Below are 16,217 nucleotides of genomic sequence, written 5' to 3'. Positions count from 1 at the left end.
CTAAAAACAATGACTGTGCTGCGGTGGCAAGGCAGCATTTTTAATGTTTTAAATAGTCTCTTTTCTAATTCTCATTACTACCCTATCATCTGGGTGTAATTGTTATCTCCATTTTGCAGATGAGTAAACTGAGGCACGGAAAAGCTCAGTAACTTGCCCGGGTCACCATTACTAAGTAGCAGACCTGGGATTTGAACCTGTTCATCTGAGCTCAGAGTCCACACTCTTGATTCATGAAGGGATGAGAGGGTATTCGTCCTCTAAGGTTTCACCTTCACTGGAGCTGACTGTTAATGGAACAGGATTACCGGGCCTGGCTTTTGACTTTGACTTTGACTTTTGACTTTGGCTGGCTTCTCTAAAGCAATATCTGCCTGTAGTTTGCAAAGTGGCCACTAGAGGGATACTTGTCCAAGTTCATGTTTTAAAGGACCCTTCAGGCAGAGAAAAGTAATGGGGAAACAAAACCAAATCAAGCATTCCTTTTGTAAAAATACTGCTTTATAGCAACATACAATTTTTAATTTAGATGAATTACAACCAAGCAAATTCAATCTCTCTGTTTTTGGAAGGATGATTCCTTTTCAATTTTTCAATGACCCAGGAGGTTGGGTCTCATTTTGTGGGGATCTGTGCCTTATCATATATATCTCATTGTAAATTCTTTTTTTGTTGTGTTTTTTTGTTTTTGTTTTTGTTTTAGGGGGCACTGGAGAGGCATAGGGTGAGGGAAAAAGAGGATAATGGACCCCAATGCAGGGCTTAATCTCACAACGCTGAGATCATGATCCCAGCCGAAATCAAGAGTCAGGTGCTTAATCCCCTGAGCCATCCAAGTGCCACACATCATAAATTCTTTAAGGGAAAGGACCACATGCTTTTCATCCATATATCCTCTGTAGCCCTGAGCACATAGACTTGTTAGTGGATCAATGCATTTTCAAACTAAATAAAATATACTTTAATTAAAATTTAAGGGAAAAGAAGATATAGATTTAAGAAGAAGAACATACGCAGAGACTTACTGTATAAAAATGTCACTAGTGGGGCGCCTGGGTGACTCAGTGGATTAAAGCCTCTGCCTTTGGCTCAGGTCATGATCCCAGGGTCCTGGAATTGAGTTCCGCATTGGGCTCTCTGTTCAGCGGGGAGTCTGCTTTCCCCCCTCTCTCTGCCTGGCTCTCTGCCTACTTGTGATCTCTGTCTGTCAAATAAATAAATAAAAATCTTTAAAAATCTATCACTAGTAAAGTGTCCAATAGTTTTTAAACAACGATGACTTTGCTCTTTGCTTACTTACAGAAGTTTTAAGCTATCCAGTGACAGATCTGTTATTGGATATTTGATATTTATCATTAGGTTGAGTGACTTCCTCTATTTAACGCCTCAGGGGGCTTCCTGAATGGCCTTGTTTGGCTGTGCGTTATTGACTGTCCAGGGTATGCTCTACACTCTTACTTGTGGCTTAGACCCCTTCCTAGGTACGAGGAGTTCTGAATTACCTTGCTTACCACAGCCAGCTCTGGTTTTCCTTTCCTGCTGTCAGCTAGATCATGTGTCTGAGCAGGCAGTAATCTCTTTCCTCTCCTTGATTCCCAATGGGCATATGTCTGTCATACCTCTAACCCCAGGGCCACTCCCTTCTTCCCTCAGTTCTTTCTTCCTAAAGAACCTAATGAGCAGGTTACAACCAGCTCTGATTAGTTTCAGTTAGAAACATTAAACACTAATTCTAGACTTTTCTTTTGAACATTCCAGAACATTTTAAAACATGCATAGCATGCATATTGGCAATTTTCTCAGAGCCTGAAAAGCAGATGGTTTGATCAAAGGAAAAATATGATCTCATTCTCTGCCAGCAATTCTTACATGAACTGAAAATAAATTACTAGAATTCCATCAGTCACTCAGGAATGAGTCTTATTCCTTCCCAGGAGTGGTACTGAATGATAGGGCAAGAACGGGGGTGGGGGGGCAGGTAACAGAACTTGGTTGGAAGAAGTGCCCTGTCATGTCGCGCTCACTCTGAGGCCACCTGCTCACGTACCACCTCACTGGGTGGGAGAAAGACTAAGAGCGGACTTCTGAGTCTAGCAAACTGTGGCTCTACAATCTGCACTGCATACATTGATTGACCTTTAGGTTTTCTCTGTAAGAATGGATTAGAGGGTACCTGTTTGTGGCATGGACATGAAGTACACTAGATTATTCCTGATGTGGACTTTGACTTTCCCAAGCATCACAGATACTCAGAAATGACAGACTGTGTGGGCTTCTTCAGACATTTGTCAGAAACTCCATCGTGGAGCATTTTCTCCCCTATTCACTGAACCAGTTAGAGGAGAGGGAAGGGGGAAGAAAAATGCTTGACTTTTTTTTTTTTTTTTTCTAAAGAGCAGAGACATATTGACTCCTGGCTCAAAAATAGACGGTTCTATTTGTTGAACAGAAGCAGTTGCCCCATTTCTGCATCTGTTGCAAATTGAGGCTGGGGGAAGGGAGCAAATCCCAATGTTAATGTGTTCTAATGATTCTTTCCGGAGGACAGCAAGTTGCTTTCAAACCTTTCATAAATTACTATTGGCAGCCCATCTGGATTAGGAGCTGAACCAGATGGTAAGCACTTGACAGCTTACTCTCTCATCCGAAGGAATCAGCTGATCATAGTTTTCTTTTGGTCTATGAACACATCAGACTCTGAAAATGGAAAAAAAAATTTTTTTTCTTTATCTTCAGCTTGCTGCTTCTTTTGACAGGGACCCAAACAGTGTCCCTTCATGTTTATGATCTTTATTTTGGAGGAAATAATGGCTACTGTCTAGTTTTCATCCCTACTTTTAAAAAAAGTGCCACTCATACTGTAAAAGTGAAATGCATGTTTTTAACATTTTTTCCCTCTGACTTAAGTTATGTTGTGAATGCCTCACCACCAAAAAAGTAGTAAGTGGGGTTGAAGCTACGGGTGTCCTGGGCTCTAGTCCAGATGCATGGCAGAGATAGCTACAAGCTCCACAGGAAAATCTGTCCTGTGCAACGGGTTACCATAGCCAGGATTCTACCTGAAGTCAGTAACAGGGAGGGCATTCTCCCTCCTTGTAAAAGGAGGTTGGAAAACACTATCTCCAACTGGTGCAGGGGCCAAGAAATCAGACCCATCAAGGAGATGGGTCTGATCAGTGGAGAACCAGCCCCACCGCCTGCTGCATCTCTGGGAGCCACAGCACCTCCATGAGTAACCCTGACCAGACAATACAAACTGGATGGAGTTCATGGAACATGGAATTCAGAGGGAAGTCCTGTCAAAGTCGGTAAGGAGGAAAGAGCCAAGAGCAGAGTACAAAGCAGAGAAAATAAGCAAAGAACAAGCATCTCCCACTCCAGTTGAGAGTGCCACCTAGAATTTCAAAACACACAAGGCATATACATCCTAACAAAAGACAAGTCAACAATCCGGAGATAAATGTCCTCTACCTGAAACAAAATAAAGCCGAAAGCCAAGTGGAACAATCTGAAATGACCTTCACATAAACACACCTGAGATCATTAGAAAGACAAAGAAAAAAACCCAACACCCATCATCAAAGAAAAAGAAACTCTGAAACAAAGACAGTCAGAAATAAAACAAAAATAGATATAAAAAATGAGTTAGAAATCTCAAAAATGAAATCAATATGGTTGTGAAAGCTAGGGGGAAAAAAAAAATCAACCAAAGAGAAAACCAGTGTGAGGGACTCCCTGAGGGAACAGGGCAAAGAGCTGATGGAATGACAGTCAGGAAGGCAGTTCAGAGTTCTGGGAGGCAGACCCAGACGCTCCAACAATCTCTACCAGGAGTTAAAGAAGAAGAGAAAAGAGAGAAAAACGGAAAATCAATATTTAAAGACGTAATCCCTGAAAATCTTCCATGATTGGTGACAGAAATCCTCAGATAAAAGGGACACAGAAGAACTAAACAGACCAATATTCTCTTTAAAGATAATATGGAAAATATAAAATTACATTTTAATGTATTCCTTCCAAAAAAGTTTTTCTCTTTGCAGTCCTTTTCTTCCTCCAAAGTTAGAATGATGCTATCTATACAATTTGGATCCTCACGTTATATGGTCAGGATGCTGTGTCTTCAAAGAATCCTCAGAAACACACTTTTCATATTGGCTTAGAATATTCCACAATGTGTCTTCCTTGAAACTATTCAAACATTTCCCTATTTGGGGGGACTATTTAGGTGGCTTTCAGGTTTGCACTATTATAAACAGCACTGTGATGAGCATTTTATTCATAAATAGGCCCACTCCTCTCCCTCTCTCTTCTCTGGTTTTTTGTTTGTTAGTTTTTCTCTCTAATGGAGAGAACTCCTCTAGAGTCATCCAGTGCACAGATTTCTACCCCTAAAGTCAGCCTTCCTCTCCAGACTCAGCTCCAGATCTTTCTTACTCTGGGATGCTTTCTACTTCACATAATCAACATCATAAATGAATACATTCACATTGGAGTGCGTGACTCCTGGATATTTCACAAGAACCTAGTTTTAAGGGAAAGTCTGAACTTGGCATGTTTTCCATACTAACAGTTTCAGAATTATAAAAGCCTGTACAATGTTACCAGGCTCAGATTGTAGTTAGGACATTTACTCAATCTCTAAAAAGAACAACAATATACACTTGAAAATATTTGAAAAGTGGCTGAGTTGACTTTGTAATATCCTAAAATTTGGTATCTGACATTTACCCTCTAAATGCATTTTCAAACTTTTTTTTTTATTTAAAAGATTTATTTATTTATTTGACAGACAGAGAGCACAAGTAGGCAGAGAGGCAGGCAGAGAGGGGGAAGGAAGCAGGCTCCCTGCCAAGCAGAGAGCTGATGTGGGGCTTGATCCCAGGACCCTGGGATCATGACCTGAGCCAAAGGCAGAGGCTTTAACCCATTGAGCCACCTGGGCGTCCCACTTTTTTTTTTTTTTAAGTTATTTTAAGTCCTTAAATGCCCAGCAGAACTCCATTATGCAACCATAGATAACTCTATCAGGCAAAGGAAATTTCTGTCTTCGTTTCTTTGTTTTGTTGGAGGGTGGAGATTGTTTCTGTTTGTTTTTCAAATAGGATCTTTTAAAAATATTTTCACTATGATAAAAGCTTTCTTTTCATATTGTACCAGCACCATCTCATTTCAAATCAAGCTGCTACTTTATAAATACTAAGATAAGAAACATAAAAAAAGGCTTCCCACCTGGTTGAGCTTGAAGGCTGATCTCAAAACAATGTCATGAGTTAGAAGAAGAGGGGACATTGTTACAAGTCGAACAACTAGGGAATGATTCAGAACACCACAGAATCCATGAGATAGAGCTGACCAATACAAAGGAATTCAAAACTATTCTATGGTAGTTATTGATTCTATTCATCTTGGCTAGATGTAGAGCCTTCATCCAACTTAGATTATTCAACTCAACAATGGCCTTCTTAAGTCCTTCATTTGACCTCTCCTGATCATAGAAGCTAGGGACTGTGTCTCCCTTCTGTGAAGGGGTGGCCTCAACACCCACTGCCCCCATGGCTTCCTCATGCCGAGAGCACACCCCCTTGTTTTGTCATTCCTTGAGTAGCCGTTAGGAAGGTTCTGGAGATTCGGGGCCAGGTTTATATATCTTTGACTACCCTTGAAGCCTGGTGCTGGTATGTCACTTGTGATGCTTATTCATAGGTTCAGTAACTTTTTAAATAAACTAAAAGAAAGAAAAAATTTGCAGGGAAGGGGAGACTTGAGTGACTCTTACAGATAGAGTACACTTTAAGTGTGCCAGAGTTTAAAAGAAAAAAAGAGAATCCATGTGACCTTGTTATTGATTAAAGCGGAATGAAAGGAATAGACAGAGAGCTAGCCAGCTAATATAGTGTATCAGACCTGCATTCCAGGACTCACTTTACCCTGTGACAGGTAGCAGGGAAAGTGATTGAACCTCTCTGTGCCCTAGCTTCCTCATCTGCAAAACAGAGGCAAGGATAATAGTAGTACCCATAGGACAGGGTCGTTTTAAGGACGACAGTATTTTAATGTACGTAAAGCACGCGTGTTTGCCATTTTTGCCAATGAGTGTTTAAATAGTCCAACCTGCACCTACTCGATCTTGTCTTCCGCTCCTCTCTCCTGTCACCTTCTCCTCCAGCCACCCTGCACTCCTTTCTGTTACATCTTTGCTGTTGTTCTGGGTCTACTCATCTCCCAGCTATGTGCATGGTAGCTCCTTCTCCTTGAAGAAGCTTTCGCTGACTACAACGTCCACAGTGGCCCCCTCCCCAGAGTCACTCTCTACCCCACTTCAATTTATAGTACTCATTGCTGCGCACAAGCATCTCATTTCCTGATTTAGCTGTTGGGTGGCTGTTTCTCTCCACTAGGATATAAACAGTGTGAGGGCAGATGCTTCCCCTACTACATCAGATGCATGGGAACACCTGATTTATAAAAGATGCTCAATAATATTTTTTGGACTACGTAAATGAATAAATAAATGAATATGTTCTGTCTAAAGTACATTACCATTTACCATATCAAACAACAGAAGTGGTGGTAGCCAACATAAACGAAAATTGTGAAAAGAGAATACAAGAATCCCAATTAACCCTGTTTTTATTTCTTTATAAAATATAAAAATATAAAGATTGACATTAAGTAAGTAATAATACGTATTAGATCAAAACAGACAATAAAGGTTAAACGACAGCCAACTATCAGTCAGGATGAGGTTTGTTAGCTTAAATTCACCAAAAAATGGTAAAATGAAAACTAGTCCAGTCTTTGATGCAAAGACAGAAATTGAGTCAACACTGAAGCAAGTTTGTTTATAAATCTTAAATTAATTTTAGCAAACAGAAAAAGTTGAATGGATATTGCACAAGATGGCATTGTATGTTTTTTAGTTCTGTATTTTTAGCTACCCAGAGAGAAATGAGGAGGTTCCTTGATTTTGTCCAATTATGGAAAACTTCACCCTCGTACAAAGTCTCCAACCCAGGATTTCCAATCACCACAGCTTCCTGTGGTTGAAGGAATACATTGGCCTGTCTTCAGACGTGCTGCTCAAGGATGATGCCAAGCGGACCTTCGGAAGTGGTGAGGGAGCGCTGGAAGCCAGGAACTGTAATGTCATTATAAATCTAAGTTTGACCATTATCAGATGGAGTAACTTGTGTAATAATTAAGTGCAAATGAATGCCCAAAAACATCTTTAAAATTAAAGTGGAGTTAGGTTAGATGACAGATATTATACTTTGAAAAGATGATGAATTATTTAGCAATGACTCAGAATTATCCCCTGCTTACAGGGAGAAAATAGAAAAGCAAGGAAACACGTAAACAACCATTATTTATTTTGTGAGATTGCTCCAACCTCAAAAGTTTTTTATTCCAGGATAGAAAAACAGTGTGGATCTGTTCCTAATAAGGCAATAGTTACAGAAAAGTAACAACGAAGGTCTCAGATTTACTGGGAAACATTGTTTCAGATAGATGTGAACTTCTGAAGTCCTATTTTGTTGACTAACAAGGAAAAAAAAAGATCTAAACGCCTCTGAAATTCCCGTATGCCCCAATACTAAATTTTGCCCTTTTTTTACCTTAAAATAAATGCTTATCTCCCCTATTTCAAATACAACCTTCCCTAGTTTGTGAAAATGAATAGAATGTGGTGCAGCTCTATTGTGATTAATTGAAACAACCATGTGACTCTTTGCATTTTGCTTTTAAAGTCCTTTGTAGGGAAGGTTAAAAAAAAAGTAAACTAATTGCTAAGAGTAGTGGTTTCATTTGATTTAAAAAACAAAACAAAACAAAACAAAAACAAAAAACCCTCCATTTTACAGATGAGAAAACAGGTTCAGAAAAATTAAGTTTAAAAGTCATAGCATTGTTTTGGTCCTAAGAATGCATGAAATGGAACTCTTTTGGATCTAAATCTTAAGTTTCTTATCGACACCAGTTTTCAAATGTCTGATAATGGGGACCTTAGTCATTTGTATCCTCGCAATGTGGCTGACATTCAGAAGCCTAGGACGCCACTGCAATGTTCAGGGACATGTTTATCCTCACTGCCAATGTTCTAAATTCCACCTTCACTCCAGCAGTGTCAGCAACTTGAAATCTCCTTCTTAGGTTCTGCTTCCCTCCTGTGGTGGTGACCCACACCGTTGTACAGATAAGTCATTAGATGAGGAAAGGAAGCAAGTCTCAAATGTAATGCGTGGGATTGAGGTCCTTAGCTATGTGTGGCTTTAGTTTGTCACCGAGATTCTAATGCATTTCAATTCAGTTTTTAATGGATTTCTATTTTACGTCTACCTTCTGAATCAAAAATGTCCTTTGCCAGGTAACAATTTCACTTTACCTTCAGTTCTTCCCACAAAATGGAAAAATAGTATTGATTTGTAAAATACTGTGAAATCTTGGGGCAACCAAACACCTTGGAACTACTATGGAAGCTCGTATATCTAGGACGTTGACAGAAACTATACTGACAATAAGTATTATTTTTTAAATATAGTTACCTAACAATTTTAATTCAAGTTTCTTGAAACCATTCCTAACTATTGCTTCTGTTAAGACCTAGTCTGCAGCCTAAAGAAAAGAACTGTAGATGCTCTTTCATAAAACAACATATATACATATGTATAAATTAAGCCTAGAAAGAAGACACAAAGAATGAAACTAGCTAAGTAAATAAACATATCGACCATGACCAAGTGGGTGGCCAAAAGCAGTCACGAAAGCCCTGAATATAGAATATAATATAAAATATAAGCATTTCCCCTCTTATATTTAAGTACTGAAGATGAAACATTACCAATTAGATCAAACAGGATAAAGCTTAAGAATGATAAACTGTGACTAGCTTTCCAACTCTGGGAGCTAAGCATCAACACTGAATAGCGAACTTCGGTTTCTTTCAGAACTTTTTTCAGTTTCTGGCCAGGAGCAGGGACTAGATTTACCCTCATGCCTGAACGAGTAGAAGAATAGACAAAGTATATGAAACAATCGTTCTCAGACACTGGACAACATCAGCTTACTGCCTGAGAGGCAGTTTCCAGACCAAAGCTCGGGGAGGTGGAACCAAAGGGAGCCCCGAAATCTTGCTGGGTTGAGGAGACAGGGCTCATGCTTTGGGAGGCTGAGACACCTGGAATTTCTAGGGCAGTGTACCAAAGACAGACTTCAGGGCTCTAGGGAAGGGTCTTGGGCTGCCTCCTGATCTACCCATGCATGAAAGGAAACCGCCCAAAGGCAAGGAAAGTACCACAAAAGTATCCTGAATGGAGTGTCTGTGCTTTGAGGCTCACTTGCAAAACTGACAGAGGACCACTCCCCAAATTCCAACTGGAGACCTCACCAACTTAATCCAATCATCATGACTCAGCTCAGCGTCTACATGTACTTTGAGTCCAGGCATCCGCAGGAGCCTCTGCATGGTGCAAGACACATGGACCTTTAAGCAGGAGAGAGGAGAAAGGAGAGTGCCCACACTTGGGGCCCAACATGGGTGTGCTGGGGCTCCTGGAGCAGCCAACACACCATTACCTGATGTATGGCTTGGAGTGAAAGTCAAGAAACTTAGTTGTTAGCTACAGTTGTTAGTTTTCAAAAAGGGAGAAGCATTTGCCCTTCTCATAGCTTCAGCTGTTTGGCTCCTGTTGGAAGACCCTGGATTATTTCTGATCTTGGCTTTAGAGTCCCATAGCAACCATTACAAGCCCTGGCTAAATATCTCTGTCCAGATGCAGACTGTCTTCTGAAAAGAAAGTTCCCTAAACCCAAACTTATCAAATCAACACTTTTTTTTTTTTTTAAAGATTTTATTTATTTATTTGACAGAGAGAAATCACAAGTAGACGGAGAGGCAGGCAGAGAGAGAGAGAGAGAGGGAAGCAGGCTCCCTGCTGAGCAGAGAGCCCGATGTGGGACTCGATCCCAGGACCCCGAGATCATGACCTGAGCCGAAGGCAGCGGCCTAACCCACTGAGCCACCCAGGCGCCCTCAAATCAACACTTTTTAACACATCTAAAATAGACCAGGATGAAGATTTAAAGAGAAACAGAGTCTTTTAAGAGAGTAAAATAAATAAAGAGAAGTAAAGTAATTTTACCACATTTGACCTATTTTATTATTCTTCAAATTTAATGTTTTTGAGTTTCAAGAAGATTGCTGATATGGAGGATAAATATGGGTCTATCTTATTTGCACAAATCTCTTTGGCTCCTTCTGTTAAAATGTAAGCCCCACCTTCATTTCTTCCTAGATAATATATGTTCTACCATCTGCCCCAGCATCTCCCTTTTCTCTTCCAATCCTATTCTTTCTCATATGTTCCCACTGCATCCTCTTTCCGTTTCTTAAGGTCCTTCTCTCTCCTCATTTCCACCCAGATCTAAACCCACTGCTGATACACTCACCAAATGTGCTCATAAAAACAACTTGTCCTAGCACGCTAGTTAAGAACATGCAGTCTAGGGCCCATGTACTTGCTTTCAAACCTGGACTCTGCCACTAACTGGCTGTGTGACCTTTTGCGAGTTACTTGGTCTCTCTGTGTCTCAGTTATTTATAAAGGAGAACATTCATAGCTCAATGGTCCCTTTCTTATCTGCAGGGTTTTTTTTTTTTAATTTCTGTGGTTTCAGTTACCCATGATCAACCATGGTCCAGAAGATGATCCTCCTCCTGACATATCATCAGAAGGTCAGGAGCAGCCCAACACTATGTGACAATGCCTCCGTCATGCACCTCCCTTCATCTCACCATGCAGGCATTTATCATCTCACATCATCGCAACAAGAAAGGTGAATACACTATAATAAGATATTTTGAGAATGAGAGAGAAATCACATTAACATAACTTTCATTACAGTGTATTGTTACAGTTGTTCTATTTAATTATTACTGATCACTTCAATCTCTTACTATGCTTAATTTATAAAATAAACTTTATCATGTGTGTGTGTATGGGAAAGAAACATAGTGTGGGGGTGGGGGGCGGGGGATTTGGTCCTATCCGTGGGTTCAGGCATCCATTGGGAGGACAAACTCCCTCCTGGAAAATGGGGTCAATTCTTGTGTGTCTTGTAGAGTTGCTGTGAGGATTAATGACAGAATGTTCCTAAGCCTGCTGGCACAGTGCCTCAGACATGGTGGACTCTTAATTTTTTAAAAAGTGAGCTATTGTTATTAGGACCTTTTATTTAGGCTTTTACTGGGTGAGCCACCAAGGTCATAAATGAAAGGGAATTTAGGTTTTGTTTTTGTTTTTTTTTTTCCAGAAAGGAAAAAAGGAACAGGGTAGCCTCAACACTCATGAATTAAAAGGGAGAAAGAAACCCCACTGAAGTGCTGGGCTATGAAAAGCACTGAGAATTAAGCTCTGTTTTTTTCTTTTGTCCTTTCATTCCCCCCACCTCAGAAACTCATAGAGGAAAAAAAAAAAAAAAAAAAAAAAAGCTTTTGCTTTCGCATCTTTGGGTACTCAAACTCAGAATATGGACTCACTTCTGGATGAGCAATGCTGTGTTCAGAATCACTGGTGACCAAAATTCAGTAGATCCTTTTAAGCCATGTCATAATGCAGCAAGACATCAGAAGCAGGAAAAAAAATTGTGCAACTTATTATTATTTTTTTAACAGGTTGTGGAAACTGTAAAAAAGCTGGTTACACTGAGGAAGAAATAGGCTTACTCACCTACAGGAGTCTACTTGGCTGATTAAGGCTTGTCCCTTTTGCAAAGCATCAGCTGTGCAGTCTTTAATTTCTCTGTGTAATTCCTCATGCCTCGCTGCCAAGACAGGCAGACTTAAACCCTCTGATTTAAGGAGCTTAAGGTAAGCTTCGACTCTCCCAAGTACATCAAATGCCTGCCAAAAAAAACATACTTTCATTTTCTGCTTTTCTAGCTTAAAATCTATATCAATGTGTACATGAAATACCAGCCTATTCCATTTATTAGTTTGATCATAACCAAAACCAACAATCTTAGTCTGAGAAAACAGCTGTGTAGTTTTAAGGCTTCATTTAGGAAAACTGATCATAGTTTAGCTCAACATAGATAAATGTCAACACCATGAAGTTACCAAAAGAGTTTACATTGAGAATATGTCTATACAACACAGTTACAACTGCATGGAATTTGAAGAGCCAGGCTTACGTTTCACACATTTTGTACTGCATAAAAATAATGGATGATATATTTTTAAAATATTATGCAGACTTTCAAAACCTGAACGTCTCTGTGATGCTCTTAAAAGGAAATTGCCCAGTAAGTTGTACTTTGAACCAGAATCATTATACAGAACTATTCAAGAATTACCCCTTGTCTTTCCAAGTATAAGACGCTCTGATGTTGCATCCAAGACATCCATCTGTCTACAAAGATTATAATTTGGTTCTGAAGCTGTGCAAAGACTAAGACCAAGGTAATATTTAGATTTTGATACACAGAATGGATTGTGCAGAAAAAATATTGCCTTGCAAACCAAGACAGTGTCCTAAGATAAGTTTTTTTTGTTTTTCTTTTTGTTTTAATTCCTTTATTTTTGTCCTTTATTTAGCAGATCAACCACGAACCATGGGAGATTAAGTTTATGGAGTTAACAGAGAGTAGAGAGGAGCTATCCTTCTTGTCCATTAAGGCTTAGCTGGTGTTAAGATGAAGGAGAATATGATATGAAGGCAGTAAAAGAGGACTGTGGTAATATGAGGAAAACAGAAGGACAGCAAAGTACAGTGGTCTTCTTAGGTCCTGAGAGCACATTTCAGAACTTGGGCCTGGAGAGCAGGAGCTGAATTAGGTTGAAGAAAAGCTGCATGGCAAGGGAGTTCTTGCCATGTTGCCCTTTGGCACTCCTGGAGGAAGCCACCCAATGGGATGCTCCATACCATTCTGGAGAACACTCCTATCCCAGTAAGCCTGACGGCACCACAGTCAGCAGGAGCCTTGAAGTCTAGCCTTCCTGGACTGTTGGGTTGGAAGCCAGTGAGCCTGTTAGGGGCCCACCAGGAGCAGTAGGAAGAGTCCACAGAAGACTTATGAGAAATGAAAGCGGATGGCCTCATGAGTCTAGTTACCACTGAGACCTGAAGAGGAAGGGAACACAGTTTAAGCCAAAGAGGCAACAGCTGTAGAGCTGTGTGGAAGCTGGCTGCCATCTAAGGGAGTGAGTTTAATGTCAGAATCTGAACCGGACAAAATTTGAATTAACACATGAAGTCTCTCCAATGTTTTCCCATTACTTATATGTTATTCTGTAGTCCCTTCAATGTCCTCATGTCTCCTGAATCTGTTCTTCCTGATCACTAAAAATGTTTAAAACAAAAACAATCCCCTTTATTTGGATGATAGGAAGTAATAATATCAACTGCAGTTTAATGAGAACTAACTTGTGCTCCGTCTGTACCTTTGTGTTTCATGATTACCTTCCATTCAGCCAACAAGCATTTTGGGATATCTGCTGAGTTTCAGGCACATTATCCTGAATGGCCCTAGATGAAAGTGAGAAATGACCTCCATTGTATGACAGGGGAAACTGAGTCTCAGAGAGATTAAATAAATTGCATAAAGTAATACTTCTACTAAGTGGCAGATTTGGTCTCTGTCCTTAATTTGCCTGGTCCTGAGACTCCGGCTCTTAACCCCTGGCCCATGGAACCATGTGGCAAAAGATTACCAGGGGAAGCTTAAGAAAGAAGCAGCTTTTCCAAGAAGTCTGTTCATCACCAGTGGAAAACATGAGATTTTAAAACTTAACTTTTTATCAATAAGTGTTTACCTTTCCTTCTTATAGGCGAGAAAAAATACGGAGAAAGGCTGAGTGGTTTCTCTTACACTATATAGGACTGGAAAAGGAAGATAGTTTTATTAGAGAAACGTTGAACCTGAAGATTCTTCCTTATCTGATCCCCCTCTCTTTTTCTGCATTTGGCAACAGAGCCAAATGTGTCAACATGCTGATGCTAGAAAAGAGTATTTGAATTTCTTTCCCAATCTTTCCATGACACATTGGAATACCACTTGGCAATAGTCACTATTTCTGGGATTTTGTTTCATATTTTAAATTTTTATCACTTCTTTTGAACGAAGTGGAGTCTCATGTTAATCACAGTTTAGTTTTAAAGTTAGTGCCAAAAACAAAAATCTGGTGTAGTCAAAATTATCATGACCTCCCTTAAATCATGCTTAAAATTAGGTGTATGCGAACTAGTGACTGTAGTAATACTATTCCCAATGAGGATGGGAGCCATTGAGCTAAACTAAAGGATGAAATAAAAGGAAAGGGTATATACGTAGATATCCGGGCATTCACTTCTTTCTTCCCTTAAGATAATCTCCAGAATTCCTCATGGGAATGGTTGAAAGAACAGAGAATTCCAAAGTGCTTTTTCTTCTCCACACATCTGACTCCACTCTGTTTTAGTATTAAGCCACTATAACCTTAATACATGTTTGTTGTTGTTTTGAGAATTAAAGAAGGAAAAAAAAACATGAGTTAGGGCATGCGGATGGACATGGAGTAAGTACTCAGAAATACTTTCTTGCAATTACTCTAAAGCTTGATGGGACACATATTTGAAAAGCTCCTGAGAGGAACAGGACCATCTGCTGCCGGTCATTCGTCCAGCTTGGGCCTCTCCTCCTGTGGCCTCGGGGAACAGCTGCTACCCCCTGATCTGTGGGCACTGGTCTCATCTTCATAGGAGTTAGATTCTAAAGCCGCATAAAGTGCATGTGTGAGCTGACTCTCCCCCTTCCTGAATGTCATCATAGAAGTATGACATCTCAGTAATATGGGAATAAATTGAAGGGCTAAACAGTCACTAGAAGGAGGTAGTATATCAAGGACCAAAGTAACACATAACTTAATGTCAAAATAACCAAATTTTCTTCTAGAGCTTTTTTTCTCGAAAAGATCACAGTGTTTGGAAAGCACTGACTTATGAATTGCTCTGTGTATCACACGTGATAGAGTCATGGCAGAAGAAAAGAGGTGAGTGGTTGCGCTCCTTCATGAGCTCAACAAATATATTTGCAAATAAGATGAGTAAGAGAGCTTATTCTTTATCCTTAATCCTAACCTAACCCTAATGGGAATTATCTAAACCCACAGAAATGTTATATTTAATGATTTTAAGAGGAGTCCTCTTTCAAAAATATCATACATTCTGTGATTGTCAGAATCCTATGCAAAACTCCTTTCTCTTATCCCTATGCAAAATTTGATGAAGAATCCATGTTCCCGTTCCAGAAAGCATCTAAGTATCATGGCTCTCACTTAATCTATACCCAGAATAGAACTGAATGTCTTTCTATTTACTATAACTATAGGGAACCTGATATACTGGATGCAGCCTGGAAAGAATCTCTGTCTCACATACGGTATAGAACAGGTTATTTTTGGCAATGACGCTATGGCCCCCATAGAAATCCCTTTGGAATTAATATTTCCTCTTTAGTTTTCTCTTCACATGCTCCTCTTTCTTCAAACCTGGTCAAATACAAATTTTATGACTAGAGACAAAAAGAAGGATATAAGCACAAGGATAATATTTTCTCCTTCTAGATTCTAGCTCTTCTTGACAATTTTATATTGTACCACCCAGTTCTCAGGCAGACAAGAAGACCAATTAGCTCTTGTTGCCTTGGTTTGGGAAGACTAAGGAGTTGTTTAGGTTTTTTTGTCTGTTTGTTTGTTTTTTATGCTGATAAAGATTTTTTCCCACCATTTTAAGTACAAGATCCAAAGTACAACATCCAGGCTGGACCAAATCAAACAGAGATGGTATCAGGGCATGGTACATTTTACTCTTTTTAAAATACCTATGAGATTAAAAAGTTCAGCAAGAACCATGAGTCACCCAGGATAATCATATCATCACTCTGTTTCACCAAGATGCTTAATTAGTAGTATTGTTTGCTTCTAGACTAACTTATTTGAAGAGAATCCAAAACAAAACAACAACAACAAAAAAACATTAAAAACGAAAAACAAAAAAACTCAAACACTGCAGAACTTTGAAATTTTCCTTGCACGAGTTCCGAGGCTGGAGAACGAGTTTGGTTGGAACCTTTACCCTTACCAAGGACACAAAACTCAGCTTCTCATCAGAGCACCAGATCCCACTGTCTGCAGCCACTCCTGTGGCTCCCAGTTTGGCAAGCTGATGCCTGATCCGGGTCCT

General features: G+C 39.7%; 1 protein-coding gene across 7 annotated transcripts in view; it reads right to left on the bottom strand.

Annotated features, from left to right (window-relative positions):
• The window catches only part of CCDC141 (coiled-coil domain containing 141), a 234,603-nt gene that overhangs the window by 68,748 nt on the left and 149,638 nt on the right, over positions 1-16,217 (bottom strand). For all 7 annotated transcript variants that reach the window (XM_059166907.1, XM_059166908.1, XM_059166910.1 and 4 more), the window contains one exon: positions 11,727-11,899. In XM_059166907.1, coding sequence (XP_059022890.1) covers positions 11,727-11,899 — 173 coding nt within the window. The remainder of the gene's footprint in view (positions 1-11,726; positions 11,900-16,217) is intronic.

Source organism: Mustela lutreola, chromosome 3 (genome assembly GCF_030435805.1).
Source record: "Mustela lutreola isolate mMusLut2 chromosome 3, mMusLut2.pri, whole genome shotgun sequence".
In the NCBI taxonomy this organism is placed as follows: Eukaryota; Metazoa; Chordata; class Mammalia; order Carnivora; family Mustelidae; genus Mustela; species Mustela lutreola.
This window is presented reverse-complemented; position numbering and strand designations above follow the sequence as displayed.